We start from the raw sequence: 23,738 nt of genomic DNA, 5'->3' as shown, positions 1-23,738 counted from the left end.
ATTTTATTTTATTTTATTTTATTTTATTTTATTTTTTCTTTTATTTTTTCTTTTTTATTTTTTCTTTCTTTCTTTTTTCCTTCTTTCTTTCCTTTTTTCCTTACTTTTTTTACTTTTCTTAGCTATATATAAAATCTAAAAATTAAATTAAATTAGAATTTTAGTAGTATATAGTAGTAAATTATAGTAATAAAAGTATAGTAATAAAATATAGTAGATATAAAGTATAAGTTTAAAGTTTCTTTTTTAGTATTAGTTAGGTTTAATTAGAATTAAAAGTTTTTAATTAATTAGTAAGCTAGCTTAAGTAGAACTAATAATAGTAGAAAAGTTATCTATATAGTAGTATTTTAAGTAGGCCTAGCCCTATAATTATACTATAATTACTATTAAATAATATTTAGAATATAAGACTTCTTCTTTTAAATTTAGAATATAAGATTTCTTTAACCTTAGGATATAAGATTTCCTTTTTTAAACTTAAAATATAAAACTTCTTCTTTTAAACTTAGAGTATAAGATTTCTTTAACCCTAGGATATAAGATTTCTTTAACTTTAGAATATAAGATTTCTTTAATTCTAGGTTATAAGATTTCTTTAATCCTAGGTTATAAAACTTCTTTAATTTTAAAATAGACTTTTATAATCTTAAATTCTTTTAATTTTAATTTAATATCTAAATAGCTATTTTCTTTTTACTATAATAAAATAAAATAGTTAAGTAATATTTATAAGATATAAGTAAAAAGTATATATTTAAATATAAAAGTATAATTATATTTAAATTAATTATTAGAAAATTTTAAAAAATAAACTAAATATATAGTAAAATTTATAGCTTATATAGATATTTTCCTTTCTAAGCTCTCTTTAAAGTTAGTTATATTCCTATTTACTTAATTAGTTAATTATAAATATAATTATCTTATTAAATTTCTATTTATTTAACTAGTTAGTCTTAGTTTTATTTAACTCCTTTATTATATAATCTTTATTTTATAGTATTATATTACTTCCTCGTGACCTGGTCGCGGCTATATTATAATATATAGCTTCTACTAGATTACTAGCCCTCTATCTCGACTATATTATCATTTACATCGCCCTTAATAGTGTCTATAGTAGTGATGATTGTATATAGTAATCGCTTATAGAGAGTCCTAGTGATCGGACTCTCGACTTCAGGGCCATCTCCTGACGCGTCCCTTATTCTCGTAAAGAAATGTATAGTATATCTCTAATCAGAGAAATTCGAAGCCTCGCCCTTATTGATTGCGCTAACTGAAGATCAGAATAGTATTAATTAGAAAGTCACTTCATATATCTCGCAGCATAAATTCCTGGAATATTCTATAAAGAACTGGATGGTGCACGCTCGAGACATAGATACTGAAGACTCTGAATTTTGGGAGGTAGTAGCTGAAATATGCGACCCTCGGTCGAAGCGGTTCGAGGTATGGCTATAGGTGTAGAGGTGCACTGCGGAGCCTAGCCCTCAACCTCCACTATTCCCTAATAAGCTTACAGTAGCACTTCATTTCAAACTCGAGAGACTAGTTCTGCATCTGATAATAGTGGATGATTTCTGGAAACCGGATGAGCTGTGGGAAATATTGCTTGACTACATAGTAGTTAATGCTTATGAGTTACTGCTAAATAATCTGGTCGAACGGGATATTCCAAATTGGGATTCGCTTGTAAACAAGAAAGACGAGGAAAAGAGAACGCCACTCCATAAAGCTGCAGAAAATGGCCACAAGAAAATTATCTTGACATTACTCGGTAATGGCGCCAAAGTCGACGAGAAGGACAAGGCACAGAGAACACCACTCCATGAAGCGGCAGCCAATGGGTATGCTGAGATTATCGAAATTTTACTCGGTAAGTATCTCGATTGTCGCGGGGCAGTTATGCGGTTGCCAGCCTCCAGCAACAAACATGAAGATGTTTCTTGGTAAGAAATTAGCACTGTAGAAGTCCAACTCCAACCCTAGCCTTGTTGGCTTGCATGTACTAAGTAGGCACAACGTTATGAGCCTCCCAAATCAGATGCAGAGGATGGATCACAGACCAGCGCGGATTGGAGGACTTCTAGTATCGGGTTCCTGGTTATGCATAGTTTTAGTCGGTTAGTAAGATAAGTGAAGAATCAAATGTCTCCTCTATTGCCGGGTCCCATGAGAAGAACTAGGAAGATTGGGTTCCGATTTGCTCCGGAGATGTCCATTGAGCATGCTCTTGGACCGTTTTCGATCTAGTCTCTTGTCATCGGTCGCGACCCATGCGGAGAATCTACAAAATGCCAGCACCTGTTACGAAATGGCTTGTAGGACGGCATGGCTGCGACCTAGGGCCAGCATGGACGAGATTCCTCTCCGCAGGAACTGCGAGCTCGCCAGTTCGAGAACAGCCACCCCATCCCCATTCATACCGGCGTACGGATGATGATCACTGATTGCAAAAAATTTCTCGTTCTCCTCAATTCAACGAAGCAAGCTGTGCATTGCCAGATCTTCCAATAGCACATGTTGTTGGGTCCTGCGCACTACACTCTAAGCCACGCACTTCGACAACTTGGCTACCATAGCAACTTCAAAGTCACCAATATCTGCGTCAGGAAACTCATTCCTCCCACCAAGGGTCAAGCAGTCTCGAAGAACGGAACCATATAGGCCCCCGACAATCCTGGCCAGATCATGCGTTAGGAGCGTATAGCTTTGCGGGGAAAATCTGACCACGTCGGTCTGATACAGTAGAGTCGATAGGGATTGACAGGAAAGGGACCTTACGAGTCAATGTACCTCCAATCGCGGCACTGAACAGGCCCATCCGGGGTCACACGCACAACATCATGTCGGTTCAATTTGTCCCACAGAGCAATTTCCAACATTACGCACCCTAGGCTATACAAGTCATGGAACTTTTGTGAACGGACTCGATCCGGGTCCCGCCGCTTGCCGGGGTGAATGTAGTAATCGAGCGCAAGAATCACCGTAGGGCTCTCGTAATAGCCATGCGAGGCGGTCTCTTGCTTTTGGACCCGTGTGTGGTTATAGCCCGCCAAGATGACGTTACTTAGATCGAAGCATGGGGAAATGCCAGGGTCGGCTTCGTTCTTGCTAGCTCGGTCGCGGCTGGGGAAGAAAAGAACGACAGACGACCGGATGTTCCTGTTTCGTTAATGACAGATAAAGGAGTTAGTTCTGCAAGAAATTTCAATGCAAAACTGGGGTGACTATCTTAACTTGTGAAGTAGATCGGCTGTATGCATGATGTGGATGGCCCTGGCAAGCTTCAGGGCAATCCTGAATCTCATTCCCAGATCGACCCATGGTCCACTTAGAGAATTCGGCATCGGGCTTCCAGTACCGGAAATCAGCATATCGAGGGTGGAAGGCTTTCGCTTCTGTGAGATTTCCCCACTCGGGATTTTATCAAGAGGTGGCAGGTCCATCCGTATATGATGCGGAGGCATGAGCACCATTCCGAGACCACGGGCCGCATTATTCACAACGCCGTAGCTGAATGGTAGCAGCATCGAGTCTGGCTTTTGGAATGACAGCACTCCCGACACCCTCCAGAGGTTTTCCCGCACTTCTTGTTCCCTTCCAGGCCGAGGCGTGGTCCATTCGATGAACACGACCCTGTGATCGCCCGGGCGGTGCAGGTCATACAGCAGCGCCATCGAAGAATCCGTTCCCGGGATGTAGTACTCTGGAGAAATCCTAAGTCGGGCCATCTCGAACACTTCTCGCGGTCTCGGGTTTGGTGTAGCGGCCAACGTGGCTCTGAAGTCGGACAGGGCCGCTAGTTCCAGGTTGTGATTTGCCGTCATCCCGTCGGACAGGGGGGCACGACTCTCTGCCTTGAGCGATTCAGCTATTCCCTTAAGCTCTTCTACGACAGAGGAAGAGCTTTTCAGTTCTTCTACATTTCGAGCTAAATCTCCAATGGCGTTGAAGGTGCCGAGGTGGAGCCAGATCACCAAGTCAGGCGGCAAGAGGTTCTGCAAATCAGCGTTGAAGCCTCGGAGAGAATTGGCGAGATCTTCCCATTCACTGAATTTGCCCCCTAGTGTCAATTTGATCCGGGAAAGCAGGGAAATGTTGACCCTGCAGGAATTGATGTAGTTCTTGGCGTCCTTACCGCTGAACCTCGTCACATCTAGGCGCTTGGGAGGGTTGACAGCCGGTTTCTGTTTGCGTCAGGGACACAGTCAGCCTCCGGATCAAATTTATTACATCCATCAAGTGAAATTACCTTTCCGTCCCCTCCGAATCGGAGCCCATACTTGTGTTGGAGTGCATTGACGTCCGAAAAGGTGTAGCTCATGATCGAAAGCACTTCCAGTATTCCTTTCGCGTTCCCTGGGTAGTCTGTTTGAAATTCGTGGAACTTCTCCACTTCTGTGCGCTTTCCATCTTTGTCTTTCCATATATTTTGCCACGCGCGGAACACCTGGAGGTCTTGTTAGTTTCACCAGTATCAGTGCGCGTAAAGGGACATGTATTCGAAATACAGAATATTGCGCGTTGACTTTGTTAAACAGCTCGACCGCCTTGGGCTTTGCACGATATGCTGTGTTGATGATCTCCCATCCACCTGTGCATTATCAGCATGATTCAGTCGCCTTTCGGCTAACGCACAAACCTTTGATCAGCGGTAACAAGCTGATTACTGTTGCTGCCAGGCCGAAGGTCTCCGCCATTTTTGAGCTCTGTGCGATGGATACTTTCCTACTGGGGACAGAATTCGAGGACTAGAGGCCTTTTCATGCAGCTGCACATTTGTCAAGCCAGAAAGCGTCGCACGGTATCGCACACTAGGGCGGAAAAGAGGGGCTCAAAAGGCCGTATGATGATGACTAGCTAGGAAGAATGGCTAACTCGGAACGGTGGAGAGCTGGAAACCTCAATGCCTACGAACGAGGTACAGAGCTAAATAGCGGACATTTAAATGGATAGTGGGCGACCTTGAAATAACGGTAGACATTTAAATAAGACAGTGAAATAATAGGTCACCTAGAAAAGAGGACAGTGCTTCGCCCAGTCCCAAATATAGCTGCAATGGATACATCTACGGGAGGCCTCCCGCGCGTGGCTTAACACCTCCAACAGGGACGACCGGCATCGCGCCTGCGTTTTGTCTGTCGTTTCGACGGGGCGGTGTCTCTGGCCTTCCACTTTTCGTAGTCAGCGCATTCGGCCTGCATTACATGGTGGCAGGCACCGACCAGAAACTCCAGGCCGGTATGCTTGTCGAGCAGGTTATCTCGGATGCTGGCACAGAGGTCATACTTTTCGTCGTCGGTCTTGCATACGCGGATGTGGTCGCAGAATAGCTGGACTCGTTGAAGTTGGTCGCGGTTCAGCACGAGAAAGTCGTCATCGAGGCCGGTGGAGGCCAGGCATTGTTAGCGGCAGTTAGTGTTGTAGGCACGTCGACGGTGCGGGCGGGCCTGATCGGTGGAAGCGACATTTCGGATCGGTCGTGGGAGTTATCGTCAAGCGTCAACTAAGAGGCAGGCCATGATCCACCGCGGAAGGTGGTAAACCACCTAGGCCGGGACTCGGGAAAAAGGTGTGCCAGCAACTTGCATGAAGATTGCTCTCCAAGCGGTCACCCAACCAGAGCTATGTCCACCACGCTTAGCATCGCGATGGCGGAACATCGGCACTCTGCAACGCAACGCTGCCAGAAAGGGTAGGTTTTCTGTCGATATCTGCTCAACTAGCTTGTTCTGTAAGGGCCTGCGTGTAGCATTTTCGCTCCCAAATTCTGCACTGGTATGTATGGCATTTTTGCCCTCCAAATTCCGTGCTGGGCTCTGAAACCGCCCCGTCCAAAAATGGACCCAGGGCATTTCAGTGTGGCCCATTTCTGGGTATTTCAGTGTGGTGCATGGCTAGGGACTTTCATAATCGATTTCCATAAGATCAACGGCCATATCGTGAACGACGACAGGAGCGTAGACGCTTCGGTCGCCGAGCGCCGCCGCCCTCGCTGGATCGCTTCTGAGAATTCTGTGCTGTGGCACTCGCGACGGCTCTTCCAGTACAAGGAAAAGATCGAAGGTTGGAGGACGGGAGCTCTGGGAAACAAGCCATCGCCCTCGCCTCCGGCCGGGAGCATGGGCAACACAACTTTAATAAAACGGCCAATTCGCAAAGTGCAGACCTGAGCATGGTCGCGTCCAGATCCGATGGCTGCAGGGATCAGAACGCGCCAGGCAACGTCCCCCCACAGCTGATGCCATACTCCAGAAGTACCGAGGGGACGCGGCTCTTGCGGATCACTGGTACTTCTGCTATTTAATTAGCGCACCAGGTTCCCCTGGCCCTGACGGCAACACCCACCACCAGGCCTACGGACCGCAAATGATCCCCCTGGTATCACCCATCCACACCAAGGTGCAGTACTCCCGTACTCCCGACTGCTATTCAAGTCGTCGCTGGAGTCGGCGAGCTGCATCCTGCACCGTCCTGCCGGGTGCTGCATGTGCGAGGCCCAGAGACGCTCTGATCAATCGACCGGCCAGAAGCAATGCAAGTAATAATATACCGGCACTGCCAACCTCGATTTGCCATCGAAAGTCTCCCAACACTCTCACCTGCCTCAAACCGAGACGTTCATCAACCGAGCCTTTCTCAATGTAGCGTACTTCAGTGGGCGCGCAGTATGAGGATCCCCGCTCGGTGGGTAGTACCATTCCAATAAGGAAAGGGCTAATGGTCTTGGTACGGTTGCAATGAATTTACGCCTACCCCTAGACACCCTCACCGTCGGCGGTACCTGTGACATTGAAGTGCATGGGCGTCGTAGATATGGCCCCCCACGGCCAACGACCCATAATCACTGCTTATCTCCACACGACGCCAGCTCTCGTATGGTCAGGGCTTGGGTGGTTCGCCTTGATCGATTTCACCAAAATGAGACCGAGCTACTCGGCCTGTACACTACACAGTTCTACTCCCCCAAGTCACAGTTACATTACATTAGCGGCACACCAATACAAGCTTGTCTACTAAATAGGCTAGAGGGGTGCCGGTATTAAGGTAGTAGTCGATGAAAATAGCTTAAAGATACTACTAGCCTCTCCTTCACGGACCGATATATGTCGAATCCAAGCGGCAGCGGGCACGCGAGGCTGACGTCCGCCGTGGTGAAGAACGTAGAACCTGGGGCCCCTCGCGGACATGCTCCCGACTGCTACCTGTACTCAGCTAATGGCGGCGACAAAAAGGCGATCTTATAGGCCGCCGGAAAAGGCTGGACAGTCATCAGCCAGAGCTTCCACAAGAGGAACGAGCCCAGATACGGTGGCCTGCAAGCCGATGATCTTCTTTACGACTGGATGGCTCTACAAAAGCCGTATCCCACAATCGTTCATGCGCGGGCAATTTCGGGCGAGGAGATGCCGATAATATCGAACCACCCCATGATGAGTTTGTAAACCACAAGGGCTACAACACGCTTTCCATCAGAAGCCACGATGACGAGGCCTTTATTATTGACGGGTCCTCGGTATACCGGAACCCAACGTCTCCAAATGGAGACCGCGAGCTTCTTGAGCTCTGCGCCAACGGTACCGCCGTGACGGCGGTCGGTCACACCAAGACGGGCACCAGCTTCGCTGCCCCTGCCACGGCCGGCGTTGTCGCCCTGCTGCAGAGTGCCAATAATCGTCTGCAAAGGTTCCCCGAAGCGTGCAGGGCTGTGCTTTTAGCCGGCAGCCACCGACAGCTGGCGAACTCGACGTGGTGGGCCGACGTTGGCTCCGCGCGCAAGGACAGTAAGGTGGGAGCAGGCGTAGTGGACGCGGAGGTTTCGCTCCAAATCGCACTCAAATGGACATCCATCGCCGGACAAGTCGGCTGGGCCCAGAGGCTGGGATGGGAAACGTCTCCTGGACTCGGACTTCGATAGCCGGGACAAGCTTTCCACGTTTAGCTACTACCTGCGTGCGCCGGGAAGTCCTGTGTCGCCCTTCGATCGCCTCCGGGTGAAGGTGGCGATCGCGTGGCATAGTGAGGTGACGACAAAGCACGACCAAGCAACGTCGTCGCAGTTGACCACGGACCTAGATCTACTTGTTTTGGATAGTAAAGGAAATATAGCCGCCTGTTCGGCGTCCTTCGATAACAGCTACGAGGTTTCCGATTTGAACGCTGTCCCGGGCGAGACTTACCGTATCAAGATCCGCCGCTGGTCCGGTTCCGGATCGGTCATATGCGGCATCGCCTGGACCGTCGAGCAGACATCGTGGCTGCTCGAGCGGCCCGGAAACGCTGGATTTTCCGCTAGCCTCAACATAGCTATGGGCACATCGTCTACTGGTGCCTACGAAACGACAAACAACACTGCGCTGGGCTCCGCTGCCGGCCAGAACTCGGCCCTGCTTTCATTTGGTGTCCCCGAATCCGCGACGCTGCAACTCGTGGTGGGTCTCAACATGGTGGACATGGGCAACTCATCGTCCAACAGATGGGCCATCCGCATCAAGGCTTTCCCCAGCGACGTGACTGAGCAACAATTCATGTTGAGCATCAACTCATGGGCCGACACTATGCTATATAACGCCCGTGTGTCTTGGCTGATGCTAGACCAGGCCAAGCTGGGCGTGCAGTGCGGCCGCTTCGACAGCCATAACTACCGCGCTGCTGGAACTACGGGAAACATTTACAAGACGGACAAGTTCCCACATCCCTTCAATAAGTCACCTATTGTGTGCGTCGGCCTGAGCGGCTGGGACATCGACAACAACTGGCGCCTCCACTGCTGGGTGGACAATATCAAGACCGACAGGTTTCACATACATGTCGACACATGGGGCAGCTCGGTATTATACTAGGCCAGTGCTACCTGGATTGCCATCAATGACGAAAAGCCGGGTTGGCTCACAAGCGAAATAACAGGAAAAACCCAGTCCGCTACATGGAGTGGCCACGTCTCATTTGCACGCCCTTTCCTGCGCACGCCCGCCATGTTTACAGCATTAACTTACTTCGATGTCAATTATGATTACACCTTTCGTTTGCGGGTCAGGACGGTGCCCCAAGAAGAGGGGTTCGATTGGAGGATGGAAAAGTGGTCGGACACGGAGCTCTACCAGATCCGGGCCTCCTGGCTTGCCTTGGAGCTACCTAACTGGCGCCTGAGAGAAGGTTGAACGCTTTTTTGTAGATTTGATAGTTTGAAACTATGCTACAGGAGAGTAGGGCACCCTGAGGAGGCGTGTGGCTCAAGTTCTCCGAGAGCCTGGGGCGCAAATGTAGTAGAAGCAGCGAGAATGACAGTGAAAAGAGCACCAATTTTAACAAGCTCGAGACTTGGGCGTTCCGGCGCAGCAATGGCTTTATGAAGGCCAGCACCGCCACCAAGTTGCAGACATGTGTCGGTGAATCCACAACGCAGAGGCCGCTTGCATGCTGACTGGCGTCAAGGTGGCGTATTGCGCAACTATATCGGAAACGATATACTACAGTAAGGAAGGGAGAATCCTCGCTGGGTTTGATAAAAATACGGCTGGAGTACTAATTAGTATTAGACCAATAGCTGCGGGGCTAACAAATTCGAGTTATTCGATCAACAATCCATCTATCGGTCTTGATAAAGATGGCGGGGCTGGGTTATGAGGCTTAATTATATTTACTCTACTTTGTATTAGTAGTTATTAGGAGGAGATAAAATGTTAACTTCTATAGATCTCCGCCTTTACTAGAGCAAGTAGCCTAGAAATCTAGATATATCTAGTCAGGGAAGGATTTTTTACCTCCAATTTCCACTTGATCAATACACGCATTATTCCGTCCAAGAAACAGCTATTAGACTCGTTCAATAGCTTTAGACCGTTTCGACGTATCGTGCAAACTCCCTAGGATCTTTTGTTAAATAATCGAATTTGCGACATAGTTGGAGACCAACCTACCAGTCGGTAACAGCCTCACGCCACAATTTCAACTCATGGTCCCTTGTTGCGGCGAAGAAATCTACGAAATCTTGGTCCAATATCTCCCTCGCGACACTACCCTTAGCACGAAACCTCTCAAGTGCTTCGTCGAGGCTCTTTGGTAGGCGCGCAGCTTTGTCTTCCGGACTCCGAGAACCCGCGGGAGGGATCGAGATCTCCATTTTCCGCTTCACGCCTCGCCACCCGGCAGCGACGATCGCGTTAAGGGCATAATGGGGATGCAGATCCGCCCCCGGTAGCCGCACCTCGAAGCGTGTGGCTCCGGGCTTGCATACGGGTGCCGTTATAACTCGGATGGACGCCAACCGGTGTTCAAGACCCCAGCTAACGTCGACAGGAGCCCAGTAATTCTCGATGAGACGCTTATACGAGTTGACAGTTGGGGCAAACATGGGCATGATGTCTGGGAGCGCGTCGAGGAGCCCCGCAAGAAAGTGACGGCCAAGGTCAGAAAGGTAGGCGATATCCCTCCATTGAGGATTGAGATCGGGAGAGTCGCGAGCAAATAAGTTCTTGCCTTCCAGGTCGGTGAGGGAAACATGGATGTGGCCGGAACTGCCCGGGACACCATATATCGGCTTCGCCATAAAGCATGGCGTGATATTATATTTGATGCCGGTTGCCTTTGAAAGAAGTCTGACACCAATGCTGTTAGTTCTGAACGACAGTTTCGAGTAAAGGAAGGATTATTTTCGAAGTTACTGACTTGAAAAGGGCTACTTTGTCGGCCATCTCATCTACTTCGCTGACCTTTATAGCCTGTGAACTCGAGGGACACAGTAGTCAGCGGGCCGTAAGAAAGGATATTATTACAGGACACCTACAGCTTCGTAAACTCCAGGGCCACTCTCCGTATGCCAGCTCTCCACTCTACAGTTCATATCCTCGCTGTAGTCGAACAGCTGGTGGAAATAGTCCTTATTAGCAACAGGACGTGTCATACTATAGGCGAACATCCCAGATGTGAGTGGGCGTAATGCTTTCTGAGAGTTCTTGGTGAGAAATGCTGCTATATCGTGGTTAGACCTGTCGCCCTCGCTGTAGCCGTCCGCGGTTGGCGTTTGGAAATTCATAAACTCGAGCTCAACTATAGAGGCAATTTAGTTAGATAAGAAATATCAAGCAGAAATTTGCGCAACCTGCGCTTTAGGTCCAAGGGAGGGTGGGTTACCTCCTGCCATCGCTTTGTATCCCTCCTCTGCTAGGCTAGTGCACAAAGATCTCATCATGCTGCGGCCGCAGGCGGAGACGGGTTTTCCGTTGCTGAGGAATCTAATAAGAAAAAAAGGTATGTTGTCTTCAAAAGGTAGCCTCCGAAAGGACTTTAGATCTGGGACGGCCATAAAGTCACAGTATCCTTCTTGCGCGCTGGTGATGCATGTGTCACTCGAATACAATTCGTCGTGCATATCCCAGCCAAACACGGCGGAGCTCATCGCGAATCCGCTGGCAATACTGACGAGGAATTTCTCTTTCGACATGACCTTCCCACGAAGAACGCCGTCGCTATCGAGCCCAGCAACCTTCACCTTGTGATCGTTAGCTAGGAGGGTGGCAATGTTTTCCGGGGTCATTATCGTCGCTCCCCGGGCGTCGCCGAGAGCTCCATTAATGACTCGGCCGGAGCCGTTCAACGTAGGAGCCTCAATCATGGTATATGAGGAGCGAAAACAACAACTGTTAGGCCAAAGGGCTGTCGGATTAAATTCCAAAGAAATAGCGAAGAGAGTCGAGGTCTGTCACTGACTTAGTTGTCAGTGCTAGTGTGGATAGGTTGGTAAATGAAATAAATCCTCATTCAGTCATATTGAGGACTGTTCGCCTCGATTGCGGGAGAAATTCAGTTATAGTCAAATTCGTGCTCTGAAGCCCTCCCCGCGACCCACTCATCGTAGCCCTTAGGCTAGGAAGGATAAACGCATTCGTAAAGAGGGACTGGTTCGAATCGGTTCGAATCGCGGGCTGACCAGGAACTGGGCGCTCATAGGCGCTGTTCCATCCGCATTAGGACAAGACGATTTGAATAGGAGGGGGCGTGGACTAGAGGCGGTATGAGGGGGGGTGCGCGGCAAGCCTAGACCGCGCCGCGAACTGTAACGGCGCTCTCTTGCAGTGTGGTGTGTGTAGGGGTTAGCGCGATTCCGATTGCCATTGTCAACGCACAATGGGAGTACTGTATACCGATGGCTACGCTATCTATCTATTTGCCCAAACAAATAGATTTCAGCTATCTTGGCTCGATTATGTCGTCATGACCCGAGAGGACGTGTTCATGCGCTTCTTTGTGAGGATCCCACTACAAGATAACCGCCCACGCGCGTATCTTTTCCGCGTAATTCAGGCCAAGCTTTATCTAATCTACGGCGGGCAAGCCTCAAGGGAATCACCGGTCCTGCGCAGGTCTTAACGTTCCGAATTGCGAACCGCGGCGTCCCAGAGAGCAAGTTTGAAGTCGATCATTGGGTGGAACATCGCGCAATTGCACGAAGATGTAGAAAGCTTATCTCTGTCCTTTGGGTCCCCGTCAAGACTCCCAAGGTGTAGTGTTTGCTTTCCATGGATCTTTCTACCAGACTTTTCATCGTTCTCGCGGCTATCTCTCCACTCTCCTACTACTCCGCAGACCCTTGGGACTACGAGAAGATGAGTCCGGGTGAGACCCGAAGAGGTGCAGCCCCAACCCAGTCGGAAATCAGGATCCCTTACCTCTTGTCGAGGAGGAGCTTCTCAATGAAGTAAGGATATTCCGAGCTACTTGGTGGCGAGAAACAAACCTCGTCTTGATACTGCAGTGAGCGCGAGCTATTCCCTGCCATGCTGGACATTCGTATATATGTAAAACGACCCGTGCCGCTAGAAATGTCCTCAGCAGTGGAGCTGAGGGCGCCCTTTACCCTACAAGTCCTGTGCCACCCATGCCTTCTCTTTTAATATTTGTATTCCGTAAGACTTATGCATAAAGAAATAGATCACCTGGGAATCCAGGGTTCATTTCCCTGCCAAATGAGACAAGCCTCTTTCTGATGTTTAGGAGCGCGGTCTAAAAAGAGTATGGTACGTGGGCCGCATGGCAGGAACACAGGATCTTAGCCACCGCAGCTCCGGGATGGGTAGTCCGCAGAATAAAAGGGGTTCTAAGTTGGAGATAAACTATCAATGATATCTTTATTGTGCACATTCATGCATCTCAGCTGCTTCGTGCAGGAGTACTACGTAATTAACAAACATGACCACCTCTCTGAAGTGTAGTTATGTAGCATCTATGGTGGGGATAGATGATGTGGTAAGGGTAATCGAATGAGAGAGTTTGGAGGATTGCTGGCAGTGGTCTCCGAATCTGTAGCTAGACATGGTCTGGGGGTGATGGTAATGCCTAGGGGTGGTTTGTGGATGTGTAAGTCGAAACCCAATCCCCAGGGACGACGAGGTCAAATTATTATTCTATTTCCAGCCGTATTTACGTAGTGACCGTGGTTAAACCTTCATCTATCTTCTTGAATCAAAAAGAGTTGACGGTGTCGTGGTTTTGGCGCGCGCGGACGGTGACCTCGAAGTCTGGTAGGGAATGGGATAAGCCCAAACTCTTCGGCTCGGGTGTAGGAGCTCGCGTGACTTTGCTGGAATCTTCCTCTGCGGGGACCTCCAGCCGTTTGGCTGACTTCCTCCCCCGGCTATATCGGGTAGATGAGGGGCATCGAGGCCTTGAAGGAGACGGACTGCTAGATGAATCTAACCCGGCGGCGGTAGTGGATACCCGAGGATGGCAACAAGCGCTAGTACCATACCTTAGTTGGAGTCTATACAGTCACATTACTTTAATTTCGACCTGGTCGCCGGGGGCTGATAATGCAAGGGTTCAGTACAAAGGTACAGCTAGTAATCTCGGCACGGTGGCGCTCCGGCATTCAATAAATAGTAGTGGCCATCTCCGAAGTTGGATTGTTGAGACGAACTTGAGAGAGAGTCTTTGGAATAGCAGTATCAGTTCACAAACGTCATTCGTGAACTAGCTATATTTCTCGAGGTTGAATATCGCCAACAGACCATGGATGTATGTGCGGGCAAACTCTTTAAGAAGTACGTATTATTTACAAGAGCTCAGAAGGGGGGGTTAGGCTTACCAGTAGTCTAGTCCTATCGAACCGAGCCTTCGGGACTTCCAACCGGCTACCCCACAACCAAAGACTCTTCAAGCCTGCTAATCACCGCGGGGGAATTGTAATCGAAACGTGAAGATGCTCGCGAACCCACCACCTCCTTCATCTTAGAACAGACGTATATTACCACGCTAAACCCTACTCGGCGGCTTAACGATGCTCTTGAGGCTAACCGAGCTTATTAGAGCTATCAATACCTCTTGCTGATTCCTGGTCCCGCTCGTATTTTCCATCCCCGCATTATCGAACTGATTAGGGATAGTAACTGCTAGGCTGGCAGGTATAAATCATCCAGGTAAGATGACATCAGGTCTCCAGTGCCACTGGGCACGTCCAATTAAATTTAAAACCGCCATCGCGGTCTCGGACTCTTAGCGTGGATTCAGGGAAGCCAATCAGCAGACTAAATCCAGCGACGTACCCTTTGCAGAACTAAGTGGGACTGGGCATAACACTATTTTGTCGATCTGAGAGGGGTAGTAACTTCACAGGAAGGTGGAGAAGACTAGTTTTATCATGGCATACCGGCGTCCACACCCTTTAGTACTATCTTTCCAACTTGGAAAGAGTGGCATGTGGGCAAAAAGCGGCGAAATCGGGAAAGATGGTAGTAGGAAGCTAAGATAAGAGGGACCGCCATGGCGGTCCCTGAATTGATATAGCAACTGCCACTGCTGATGATCCGTTGTTCCGACTTCATGTCCTTCGAAGCAGCCCTTTGATCCTAACTAACCCCCCCGGAAGTTTAAAGCTTCGCACATCCACACGCAGCCGCATACAGAGATAAACATCTGTGCGTGCAAAATACACCTCCCTCTCTAATTCCGCCGCGATAAGTCGCGGCTCCGCGAGCATATAATAACCAGCCTATCCCCCGTCCAACATAACAGAATACGAGCCCATCGTGAAATCTAGATCGCCTCCGACAATAGGTGCTAGGTCGAAAATTCTTCTCCTTTCCCTACGAATTCGAATCGGAATGTATACAGGCCTATCGATAGGTCATTGATACGCTCAATTTTACTATCATCTATCACTTTTCCTTCACGTCGTTCACCCCCAAAGCCCGGTTTACAATGGCGGATTCAACCCACCACAATGTTCCGGGGACCATCCGTCTCGTCGACGAAGGTTCCCAAGGCGAGAGCGGCGGTGGCCAAATCGTTCTTCAGCCGCACCCCAGCGCTGACCCCGAAGACCCGCTCAACTGGAGCAAGGGGCGGAAGCTTCGTGCTATCGGCATGGTTTACGTCTATGTCCTTGGCATCGGTCTCGCCACAACCGTCCAGTACTCAATCCTCACCGAAATTGCAGAGGCCCAAGACTTGACAGTGGGCAATCTCAATCTCGGAACGGGTCTCATGTTCCTCTTCCTCGGTTGGGCTTGTCTTATTTGGCAACCTATCGCTATGACCTACGGTCGCCGTGGAGTGTACATTGCGTCGGCCCTTCTTAGCATCATCCCCATGGTTTGGGCTCCGTACTCAAAGGGCGCAGGTCAATGGTATGCTCATCGAATCCTCCTCGGAATTTTTGCTGCCCCCGTTGAGGCCCTGCCCGAAGTGTCAGTCCCCGATCTATTCTTCGCCCACGAACGAGGATCATTCATGGCCCTCTACGCCTTCATCCTCTTCGGATCAAATTTCCTTGCTCCATTACTCGCCGGATTTATCAACGACGGTGTTGGCTGGAAATGGACTATGCACTTCGGTTCTATTGTCCTAGGCGTGACCGCCGTAATTTTGTTTTTCTTCCTCGAGGATACCATCTATTTCAGAAACACTACGGAGGGCGGGTCTGAATCGGAGAATGACAATGATAACGAGAAAGCCTCTGGCAGCCAGACTGAGATGGCCGTCGCAGCTTCTTATCCTCCGCCAAGGACGTATAGAGAGAAGCTCAACCTTGTCCTCAGGCTCCCCGGTCGACCTACAGCCAAGCAAACCATTGGAAAATCCTGGCGCGCCCTTTGCATTATTGTTTTCTTCCCCAACATTTTCTGGGCCGGCCTGCTCTATGGCACCAACCTATCATGGTACAACGTCATGAACGCAACCATGTCGAGCATTCTGCACGGCGAGCCGTACAATTTCGCCCCTCGGATGGTGGGGGTGGCTTATGCTTCGCCTCTTCTGGCAGCGGCGGGCTCCTCGTTCTGGTCCGGTTGGTTCGCAGACTCTATGGCTGTTCGACTCGCACGGCGAAACAATGGTATTCGAGAACCTGAACAACGACTCTGGGTCCTCCTCCTCTCCGGCCTTTTCTCCGCTGGCGGCCTCGTTCTTTGGGGCGTCGGCGCCAGTCGCAATGTACATTTCATGGGCTTGATTATCGGCCTCTTCTTCGTCACCTTCGGAGTCGTTACCAGTAGCTCGGTCGCTCTCGCCTACACCGTGGACTGCTTCAAGGAGATCACGGGAGAGTCTATGATTGCAGTCATCATTGTCCGCAACACGCTGAGCTTTGCGTTTAATTACGCCATCAACCCGTGGATTGATAGCCTTGGCCTGCAAAATTGCTTTGTTTCCGTGTCTCTGATTGCATTGGTTTGCACTTTTTCCTTTTTGCCGATGGTATATGTGGGCAAAAGGTTGAGAAAATTTTCGGCAGCGAAGTACTGGGAATATATCGCCGAGGACAAGAACTACCCGTCCTCGCACTGAAAAATCCTTTGGGCGATTCGGTGCTTGCTGTGCCAAATATTTATTCTTCTTTCTTATTTAGTCACTGCCACTATTGGTAGTCCTGTTGTATCCAAGCAAATGTCTCGTCATTCGATGCCATGCTCTTCTTCGCTATAATCTATACGACGGCTCAGAATCCCGACATAATAGCTAAAATATAAACCAAAGGATTCATTTTCACAAAAAAAAGTCCTATCATTATTAACAAACTTGAACACACTAAGCAAAGCTAAAACTATAGAGTCCAGTAATGCGGGAACAATGTCGCCCAGGCAGTACTAGTCCTCTTGATATATTATCAAGCACATTCGCCACAAAAAGACTGAACATTCAGGCGTAACGTAACGAGAAAAAAAAATATTTAAAAGAGTCCGAACGTTAAGATTATCGCAACCAAAATTAGACTAATCAACCTTTCTTAGGCAAATGATGTCCAGATCCGATGCTCCTGCATCAACTGACAAATAGACCAAGGACTAGGATTTGGAGTAGCCCACAATTTCTCTAACAAAAGGGCAGTCTGGCGGATATTACCGACACCCAGAACTGAAAACATAACTTCCAATCGATTTTGGAGGTATTGGCGTTGCTCCAAACTCTCAACACAAGAGCCAATAACGGCTATGGGCCAGCACAAGCTCGTATTGACGCGGGCTGTGGATGGAAGCTCGGAGAGGTATTCGAGTCCCTTGACGACGGCGCCTTTGACGGCGGAAGAGTGAGAAGACACCGACTCCGAGGCGGATAGGGGGCTTAAGGTCGTATAGAGATAAACAAGCATTGCCTGTTGGAAAATTCGCCCCGCTAGCGCAGTTTCGAGGCGTACCGTCGCGCGAGGTGCCCATGATTGAATCTTGCCTTGGACACTCGCGAAGTTCATCAAGTCGTCTACACCAAGTGGACGACGCGCCCCTTCCTCGGAAAGGAACCTTCGCCCGATGTTGAATACAGATGGTATCAGCAGGAGTAGCTCCAGCCAACAGCCGCATAAACAACCGATATATGTACTCGATTCTAATGTGCTTGAGTGTTCCTCGAAATCCTCAGCAAGGAGGAGCTGAGGCCCGACACGGCAGTCGATCGATATTATGCTCACCGCAGCTGTATAAATATAATACTCGATGAGGAAGTCGCGGAGGCTTTTGGACAGTTTGGAGTGCTGGCTCGACAGTACTGCCTTGAGCAGCCAGCGCGCGGCCATCAAATGGTTAAAAATCGATCCGTCGTTATCCCCTTTCACCGTCTGTTGCGACGCGACAAGATTAGCAAGATTTCAGCAATGGGATTCAATGCGCGGGACACTAGTGTTCTTTCCGGGAGAAGTACTTACCTCGACAAAACACATAATCAGCGCGCCAACAGCTAGCGGCAGAGCGTCTTGAGTACCCACATCATAGGTAGACATGCCTTGCTGGAATAACGTGATGGATTGGCTGTAATGTCCAGAGGCCAAGGGGTCTGCATCTAGAATCTTCTTCGCGACGGCGCGATGGACAGCACTTTGGGTCAGGATCAGGTGCAGGACGAGATCGCTTCCAAATGCAAGAGGTATGAACTGGACCACAAATGGTTCGTCTACCCCCGACCCGTTGTCCATACATTTTGTCGTTACTGCTAGGTAATGGCTGAGCAGGTCGAGCGAGCCGGACGCCAAACCGGGTAGAAGGCTCAGGCTCCTAGGGATAACTTCCACGTCTAGTTCCTCGTTGCTGATGGGCATATGTGTATTCGAATTCACAAGGGTGCCGAACTCATTTAGGGGGGAGGATGTTGCCGGCTGTCCATTGTCGAAGGAACAGTCGAGGAGATCGAGTGAGGGAAGAATATACGACGGGTCGATTATGGTGGGGTCGTGTACCGCCGAGCCAGGGGGCAACGGAGACGGACCAGGATCGATAATGGCCAGGATATCATGGCCTGTTGATGAGGAGCTGGTGCTTCCCCCAGGAGAATGAGCAGAGCCTGGTGATTCGGACGCAGAGGGAGTATTAGGCGATACGTGAATTGCATCATCGAGAAGTTCGATCAACTGGTCGGCGGGGTTCTTTTCCGTCATTCGCGTTTCCGATGCATTTGGAACACTAGCAGCCGGCTTCGTTGTCGATCCCCGTCGACCAGCAGCGCGCCTCGGCGCCGTGATATCATCCGGATGCGGCCAGGAGCATTCCAGTCTATTCCTCTCACAACCCCGACACATCGGCTTTCGTTCATCGCACTTCTTCTTGCGCCGTCGGCACGTCAGGCACCCCGTGCGAACTCGGAGAATGGGCATCGGCCGTTTTCTCTGGGAAGGGGTCGACATTGGTTCGGGGGCAGGATTGATGTTTGGTAGGTTTCCAAGCATGTAATTTGCCGAAAATATCGGTGATTGCAGCATCTTGTTGGAAACTGGAAAGTACAATCGGATAGACGACGTTTTGGATTGACTACACAAAACAGGGCTGGAATATGATTCTACTTGGAAGGATTGAAACGGGCAGAGCTTGAAGAGCTATTCGAAGGACCGCTTCGCAGGGAAGCTTTGGCCTTTCCCCCGCATTTTCCAAGGAATCACTAAAAATCACTAGCCAGATCTGGGAGAACGAGGCATTGATGATAGTGGCTAGCGTGGGCTCTGACCCACCAAACTCATGCCGAGAGCCAGGAAGCCGGGGACTTGGGGCGAGATAGAATCACAGCGGCCGGGATCAGGGGCGTCTGACTGCATAATCTCCTCCCAAGAGTCCTGGCTCGCTGACCTTACTTATCAGATGGGCTCCATTCGTCCAGTGAACTGTGAGCCAATTCCCTCTTGGAGGTTTAACGTATCGGTATTCTAGTCTTGCCCAACGGCGTCCGATATTCCCTTCAACCCTTTTCGCCCACCGGTTGGGGGATTCGTATTAACTACCCCACGTTTGTAGCGACTCTGTGGTTGACACTCTCAGAAGAGCTCTCACTTCTCTTATAAATTTAGAGATGATTCTCGAGACTTCTTATCTGCCCCCCTCTTCTAGGATAGTATACCATTATCAAGATATTTATAGTTCTTCAGCTGTTCGAGTCGCGCCATACTTTTTGAGCTACAGTTCGCTGCCGAAGATAAAGGTTAGCCAGGGTACCCATTATTAGTCTGAACGAAGATCCTCTTTTTTCATTTTTTTTTTAATTTTTTTTTTATTATCATTATTATTATTCCAAGAAAGGAAGGCAGAGACTCACCTCAGTGGAACAGCGCAAATAAACGCCATTGGTCAATGGTGACGACCTCATGCAGTAGTGCCCCCATACTAGTTAGATTAGCTTGAGTGGAGAGATACGGTGACATTTATCACTCCGAATCGGCGCGCTCTTGAGCCCCGCTCCTAGCCTAGCTCAGAGGAGTGGCGTAATCGTCCAATAGTCCCTCTCCTAGCTTGACCGAAACCGATGATCCGCGTGGCCATGCGTTGCGTGAGCGGAAATAGATTTGATTGGCGTGGTTTCGGCTCGGCGGGTGGGTCTTCTCAAACTTGACCCTGGTCCCGGCTTATCTTTTCCAATCCTCTCCACCGTCCTCCTCGTCCACGTGAGCATTGGCGGAGCGGTTTTCGTCGTATCGCGACTCACGGGCGCGTTTGGATGCCGGACTGCCCTTGAACTACAACCCAAAAATATATGCGGGGTGGCCAGCCACTTAAGTGTTGGTGAATTTGAACCCCTACGTAGGAAGAGTAAATCGACGTCTCGTCTGGGATCAGCTGAAAGTAGAGTGCCTCCGCCATGCCCATCTTCCACATCGCTTTGCTGGAATGCGACACGCCAATACAGCCAATCAAGGAGAGATATGGCACCTACGGAAACCTGTTCAAGATTATTCTGAACCGAGCATTGGCAGACACCCGGCACGATATCGAACCCATATTTACTAGTTATGATGTTGTGGGTGCCCGCGAGTATCCGGATTTGGAAGAAATCGACGCCATTCTCTTGACCGGGAGCAGTTTGTCTACCATTTGCAGTTGACGTCAAAAATATTTCACGTTGCTAATATTTCTCTCAAGAGTACGATGCACATGCCGATATCGATTGGATTAACCAACTGGTTGACTTTGTCCGCAAAGTATATACCACTTCGGATAAGCCCTTAGTCGGAATTTGTTTTGGACATCAGATTCTAGGACGCGCTTTAGAAGCCAAGGTTGGCCGAAATCCTGAAGGATGGGAAGTGGCCGTTAGTAAGATTAGTCTTACTGACAAAGGCCGCAAGATATTTGGGGGAGATTCCTTGGTAAGTCATATGTATACCTTGGCTGACGAGTATTTCATACTGACAGTCCGTTCCCTGGAACTCGTAGGACCTTCACCAGATGCACCAGGATGCAGTTTTGACAGTGCCAGAAGGACTGGAGAATATAGGATTTAGTAACCGTTGTCAGGTTCAGGGCCTTTACAAACCAAAGCGTGCCTTCACTCTGCAAGCCCATCCCGAATTCGACCAACTGGTCATGGAGAACCTACTCAACTCGAGGCATCAAATGGGCATATTCAATGATGTGGTCTTTCAAGAAGCTTCGACGAGGTGTAATAATGCCCACGATGGGTTACGCGTAGCAGGTGCTATATGGAAGTTTCTACTAGAGTCCTAAGATCGTGGATAGCATTAGACGGGAATGTGAAGACGCTCACATACAGATACACTTTGATCATAAATTTCTTTGACCGATAATGTTTTCTTTCTTTTTTTTTCCCCCCCCTCTGTAAGGTCTAATAATCGCTCGAGCCTGGAGTGCGGAACGAGAAGTAAAGTCATTAGATGGATCTATTGCTGAGAGACTCATGTTGTTCATGAGTCACGGCTCTCATCGGATTATTTTGCAGGTCGTGGAAACGAAACGGACCACCTCGGCTCTGCACAATCAGTTCCGTCTCTTGGCTACTTGGTCACCAGCGGTATGCACTGAGGGCTGGGCTGTAGTTCAGAGTCATCTAGGACACTTAGGAATTGGTGTTTGTCGGGGCGGTCCGCGCGGCTATCGAAACACAGAAGCTCATATATCATCCCGCTATGCGCACGTGGCTAGAGGCTCAATTAAGCACAAGCGGTAAGACTCGCTCGTTCTTCGGTTCTTCGCAGGGCATGCTCCTCCTGAGGTAGACTGCATGACATCCCGCACAGAGCTGCTCTCCGTGACTCCTTGACTCTTCATCTCGACACCACCCCTCAGCCAACTGTCCTCTAAGCCGGGCACTATCTACCTTTGTTCCTCATCTTCTACCAAATCCATTCCCGTCGGAGCTAGTGAATATTCACAATGGCGACCAACATTATTCGTACCGTTTCCCCTTCCACAAATCAGGTTGTCTGCGAAACTCCAGAGACTCGATGGGATGAAGCGAGTTCCATCCTCAGAGCGTCCCAGGAGGCTTTTGTATCTTTCAGTTCTCTTTCCCACCAAGCCCGGAAAGATGTTGTTGTCCGAGCTTTGCAGCTCTTCCAAGAGCGCAAGATAGTTCTAGGCAAAGAGCTAACCTTGCAAATGGGGAGGCCGATTGCGTACAGCCACAAAGAGATTGAAACTATGCAGAAACGTGCCGATTATCTACTGGAGACTGCCGAGGAGGCGCTCAAGAGCATCCCAGGAAAACCAGAGAACGGATTTCAGAGATGGGTCAAAAAGGTTCCTGTTGGACCGATTCTTATCGTGTTTGCCTGGAACGTGAGTCCGTCAGTCCTGCCCCCGGAGACTTTTGTCTTTTCTGATCTCGTCTCTAGTTCCCGTATCTGATCTTGGTCAACGCCCTCATCCCTGCTTTGCTTGCGGGGAACACTGTCATTCTCAAGCCGTCTCCTCAGACCCCGCTCGTTGCACAGCGAGTGTGCGAGATCTTTGTCGAGGCTGGACTCCCACCCAATGTTCTCCTGATCATCCAGTCGGGCGATTCGGAAATGGTAAAAAGGCTAGTTCAGGCCCCAGAGATTCAAGGTGTCAGCTTTACTGGATCCACCGCTGGTGGACTCGCCATTCGCGAAGCCGCTGCTGGGAGAACTATTCCGCTAAACCTTGAACTTGGTGGAAACGACCCGGCATATGTTCGAGCGGATGCCGATCTCCAATATGTGGCCGCACAGCTCGTCGATGGTGCTGTCTTTAACTCCGGCCAAAGCTGTTGTTCGGTGGAGAGGATATATGTTCATTCCCAGGTGCATGACAAGTTTGTTGAGGAGCTTCAGAAGGACCTAGAACAGTACGTGCCGTGAAGAGGAGTGTTTCCTCCTTACCCCAGGCCCAACAGAGGATTCACATGACTTGATACAGGTACAAACTGGGAGATCCCCTTGATTCCACTACCAATGTTGGTCCGGTCATCTCCAAGGCTGCTCTGGAGGCCATTAATGCTCAGATACAAGACGCTCTTGCAAGAGGCGCCATCGACGCAACACCGGAGAACGTGACCTTCAAAAACCCTCCAGTCGAAGGCAATTATATTGCTCCACGCATCCTCATCAACACGACACACGACATGGCCGTCATGCGAGAGGAAACTTTCGGCCCAGTCATTCCCGTCTACAAGGTCTCTAGTGATGACGAAGCCATTAAGTTGATGAACGATACACAATACGGCCTGACGGCTAGTGTCTGGACGAAGGACATCCAAAGAGCACACGAACTCATCGACCGGCTTGAGTCTGGCACCGTGTTTGTCAATCGCTGCGATTATCCAAACCCAGTAAGTCCATCTAGGATCTAACCGCGGGCAGTCATGTAACGAGGTTAATAATCTCTTCCAATTAACACGGCTCCAGGACTTGGCATGGACAGGATGGAAGATGTCTGGGCTGGGCTGCACTCTTGGACCGCAAGCCTTCAATTTTTTTGTTAAGCTCAAGAGCTATCACATCAAGGAGACTCAGACCTCATAGTTGAGCACTTGCGGGTGGGCTAAATTGCCTCTCGCTGACGATG

General features: G+C 49.4%; 4 protein-coding genes and 2 pseudogenes across 4 annotated transcripts; 3 read left to right on the top strand and 3 right to left on the bottom strand.

The window, feature by feature from the left end:
• Positions 1-2,313: 2,313 nt before the first annotated feature.
• SAPIO_CDS8050 lies at positions 2,314-4,709 on the bottom strand (annotated as a pseudogene; the record flags this gene model as incomplete).
• A 1,140-nt stretch (positions 4,710-5,849) lies between these two features.
• SAPIO_CDS8049 (uncharacterized protein) lies at positions 5,850-8,852 on the top strand (the record flags this gene model as incomplete). Its single annotated transcript, XM_016789773.1, has 4 exons — positions 5,850-6,075; positions 6,248-6,416; positions 7,486-7,793; positions 7,888-8,852. 4 exons carry the CDS (start codon positions 5,850-5,852, stop codon positions 8,850-8,852), a joined length of 1,668 nt encoding a protein of 555 aa, XP_016640608.1.
• Positions 8,853-9,925: 1,073 nt separating this feature from the next.
• Positions 9,926-11,623, bottom strand: SAPIO_CDS8048 (uncharacterized protein; the record flags this gene model as incomplete). Its single annotated transcript, XM_016789772.1, has 4 exons — positions 9,926-10,607; positions 10,678-10,730; positions 10,796-11,058; positions 11,323-11,623. The coding sequence occupies 4 exons, from the start codon at positions 11,621-11,623 to the stop codon at positions 9,926-9,928; spliced, it is 1,299 nt and encodes a 432-aa protein (XP_016640607.1).
• Positions 11,624-15,204: 3,581 nt separating this feature from the next.
• SAPIO_CDS8047 lies at positions 15,205-16,791 on the top strand (annotated as a pseudogene; the record flags this gene model as incomplete).
• A 439-nt stretch (positions 16,792-17,230) lies between these two features.
• SAPIO_CDS8046 (putative C6 transcription factor) lies at positions 17,231-19,114 on the bottom strand (the record flags this gene model as incomplete). The annotated part of the gene is made up of 2 exons (XM_016789771.1): positions 17,231-18,055; positions 18,143-19,114. 2 exons carry the CDS (start codon positions 19,112-19,114, stop codon positions 17,231-17,233), a joined length of 1,797 nt encoding a protein of 598 aa, XP_016640606.1.
• Positions 19,115-22,085: 2,971 nt separating this feature from the next.
• On the top strand, positions 22,086-23,695 carry SAPIO_CDS8045 (Aldehyde dehydrogenase family; the record flags this gene model as incomplete). The annotated part of the gene is made up of 4 exons (XM_016789770.1): positions 22,086-22,490; positions 22,547-23,019; positions 23,091-23,502; positions 23,579-23,695. 4 exons carry the CDS (start codon positions 22,086-22,088, stop codon positions 23,693-23,695), a joined length of 1,407 nt encoding a protein of 468 aa, XP_016640605.1.
• Between the last annotated feature and the right edge of the window lie 43 nt (positions 23,696-23,738).

The sequence above is a fragment of the Scedosporium apiospermum genome (genome assembly GCF_000732125.1).
Source record: "Scedosporium apiospermum strain IHEM 14462 chromosome Unknown SEQ_SAPIO_0117, whole genome shotgun sequence".
Classification (NCBI taxonomy): Eukaryota; Fungi; Ascomycota; class Sordariomycetes; order Microascales; family Microascaceae; genus Scedosporium; species Scedosporium apiospermum.
Note: the sequence above shows the minus strand (reverse complement) of the source record. Positions and strands in the feature narration are given on the sequence as shown.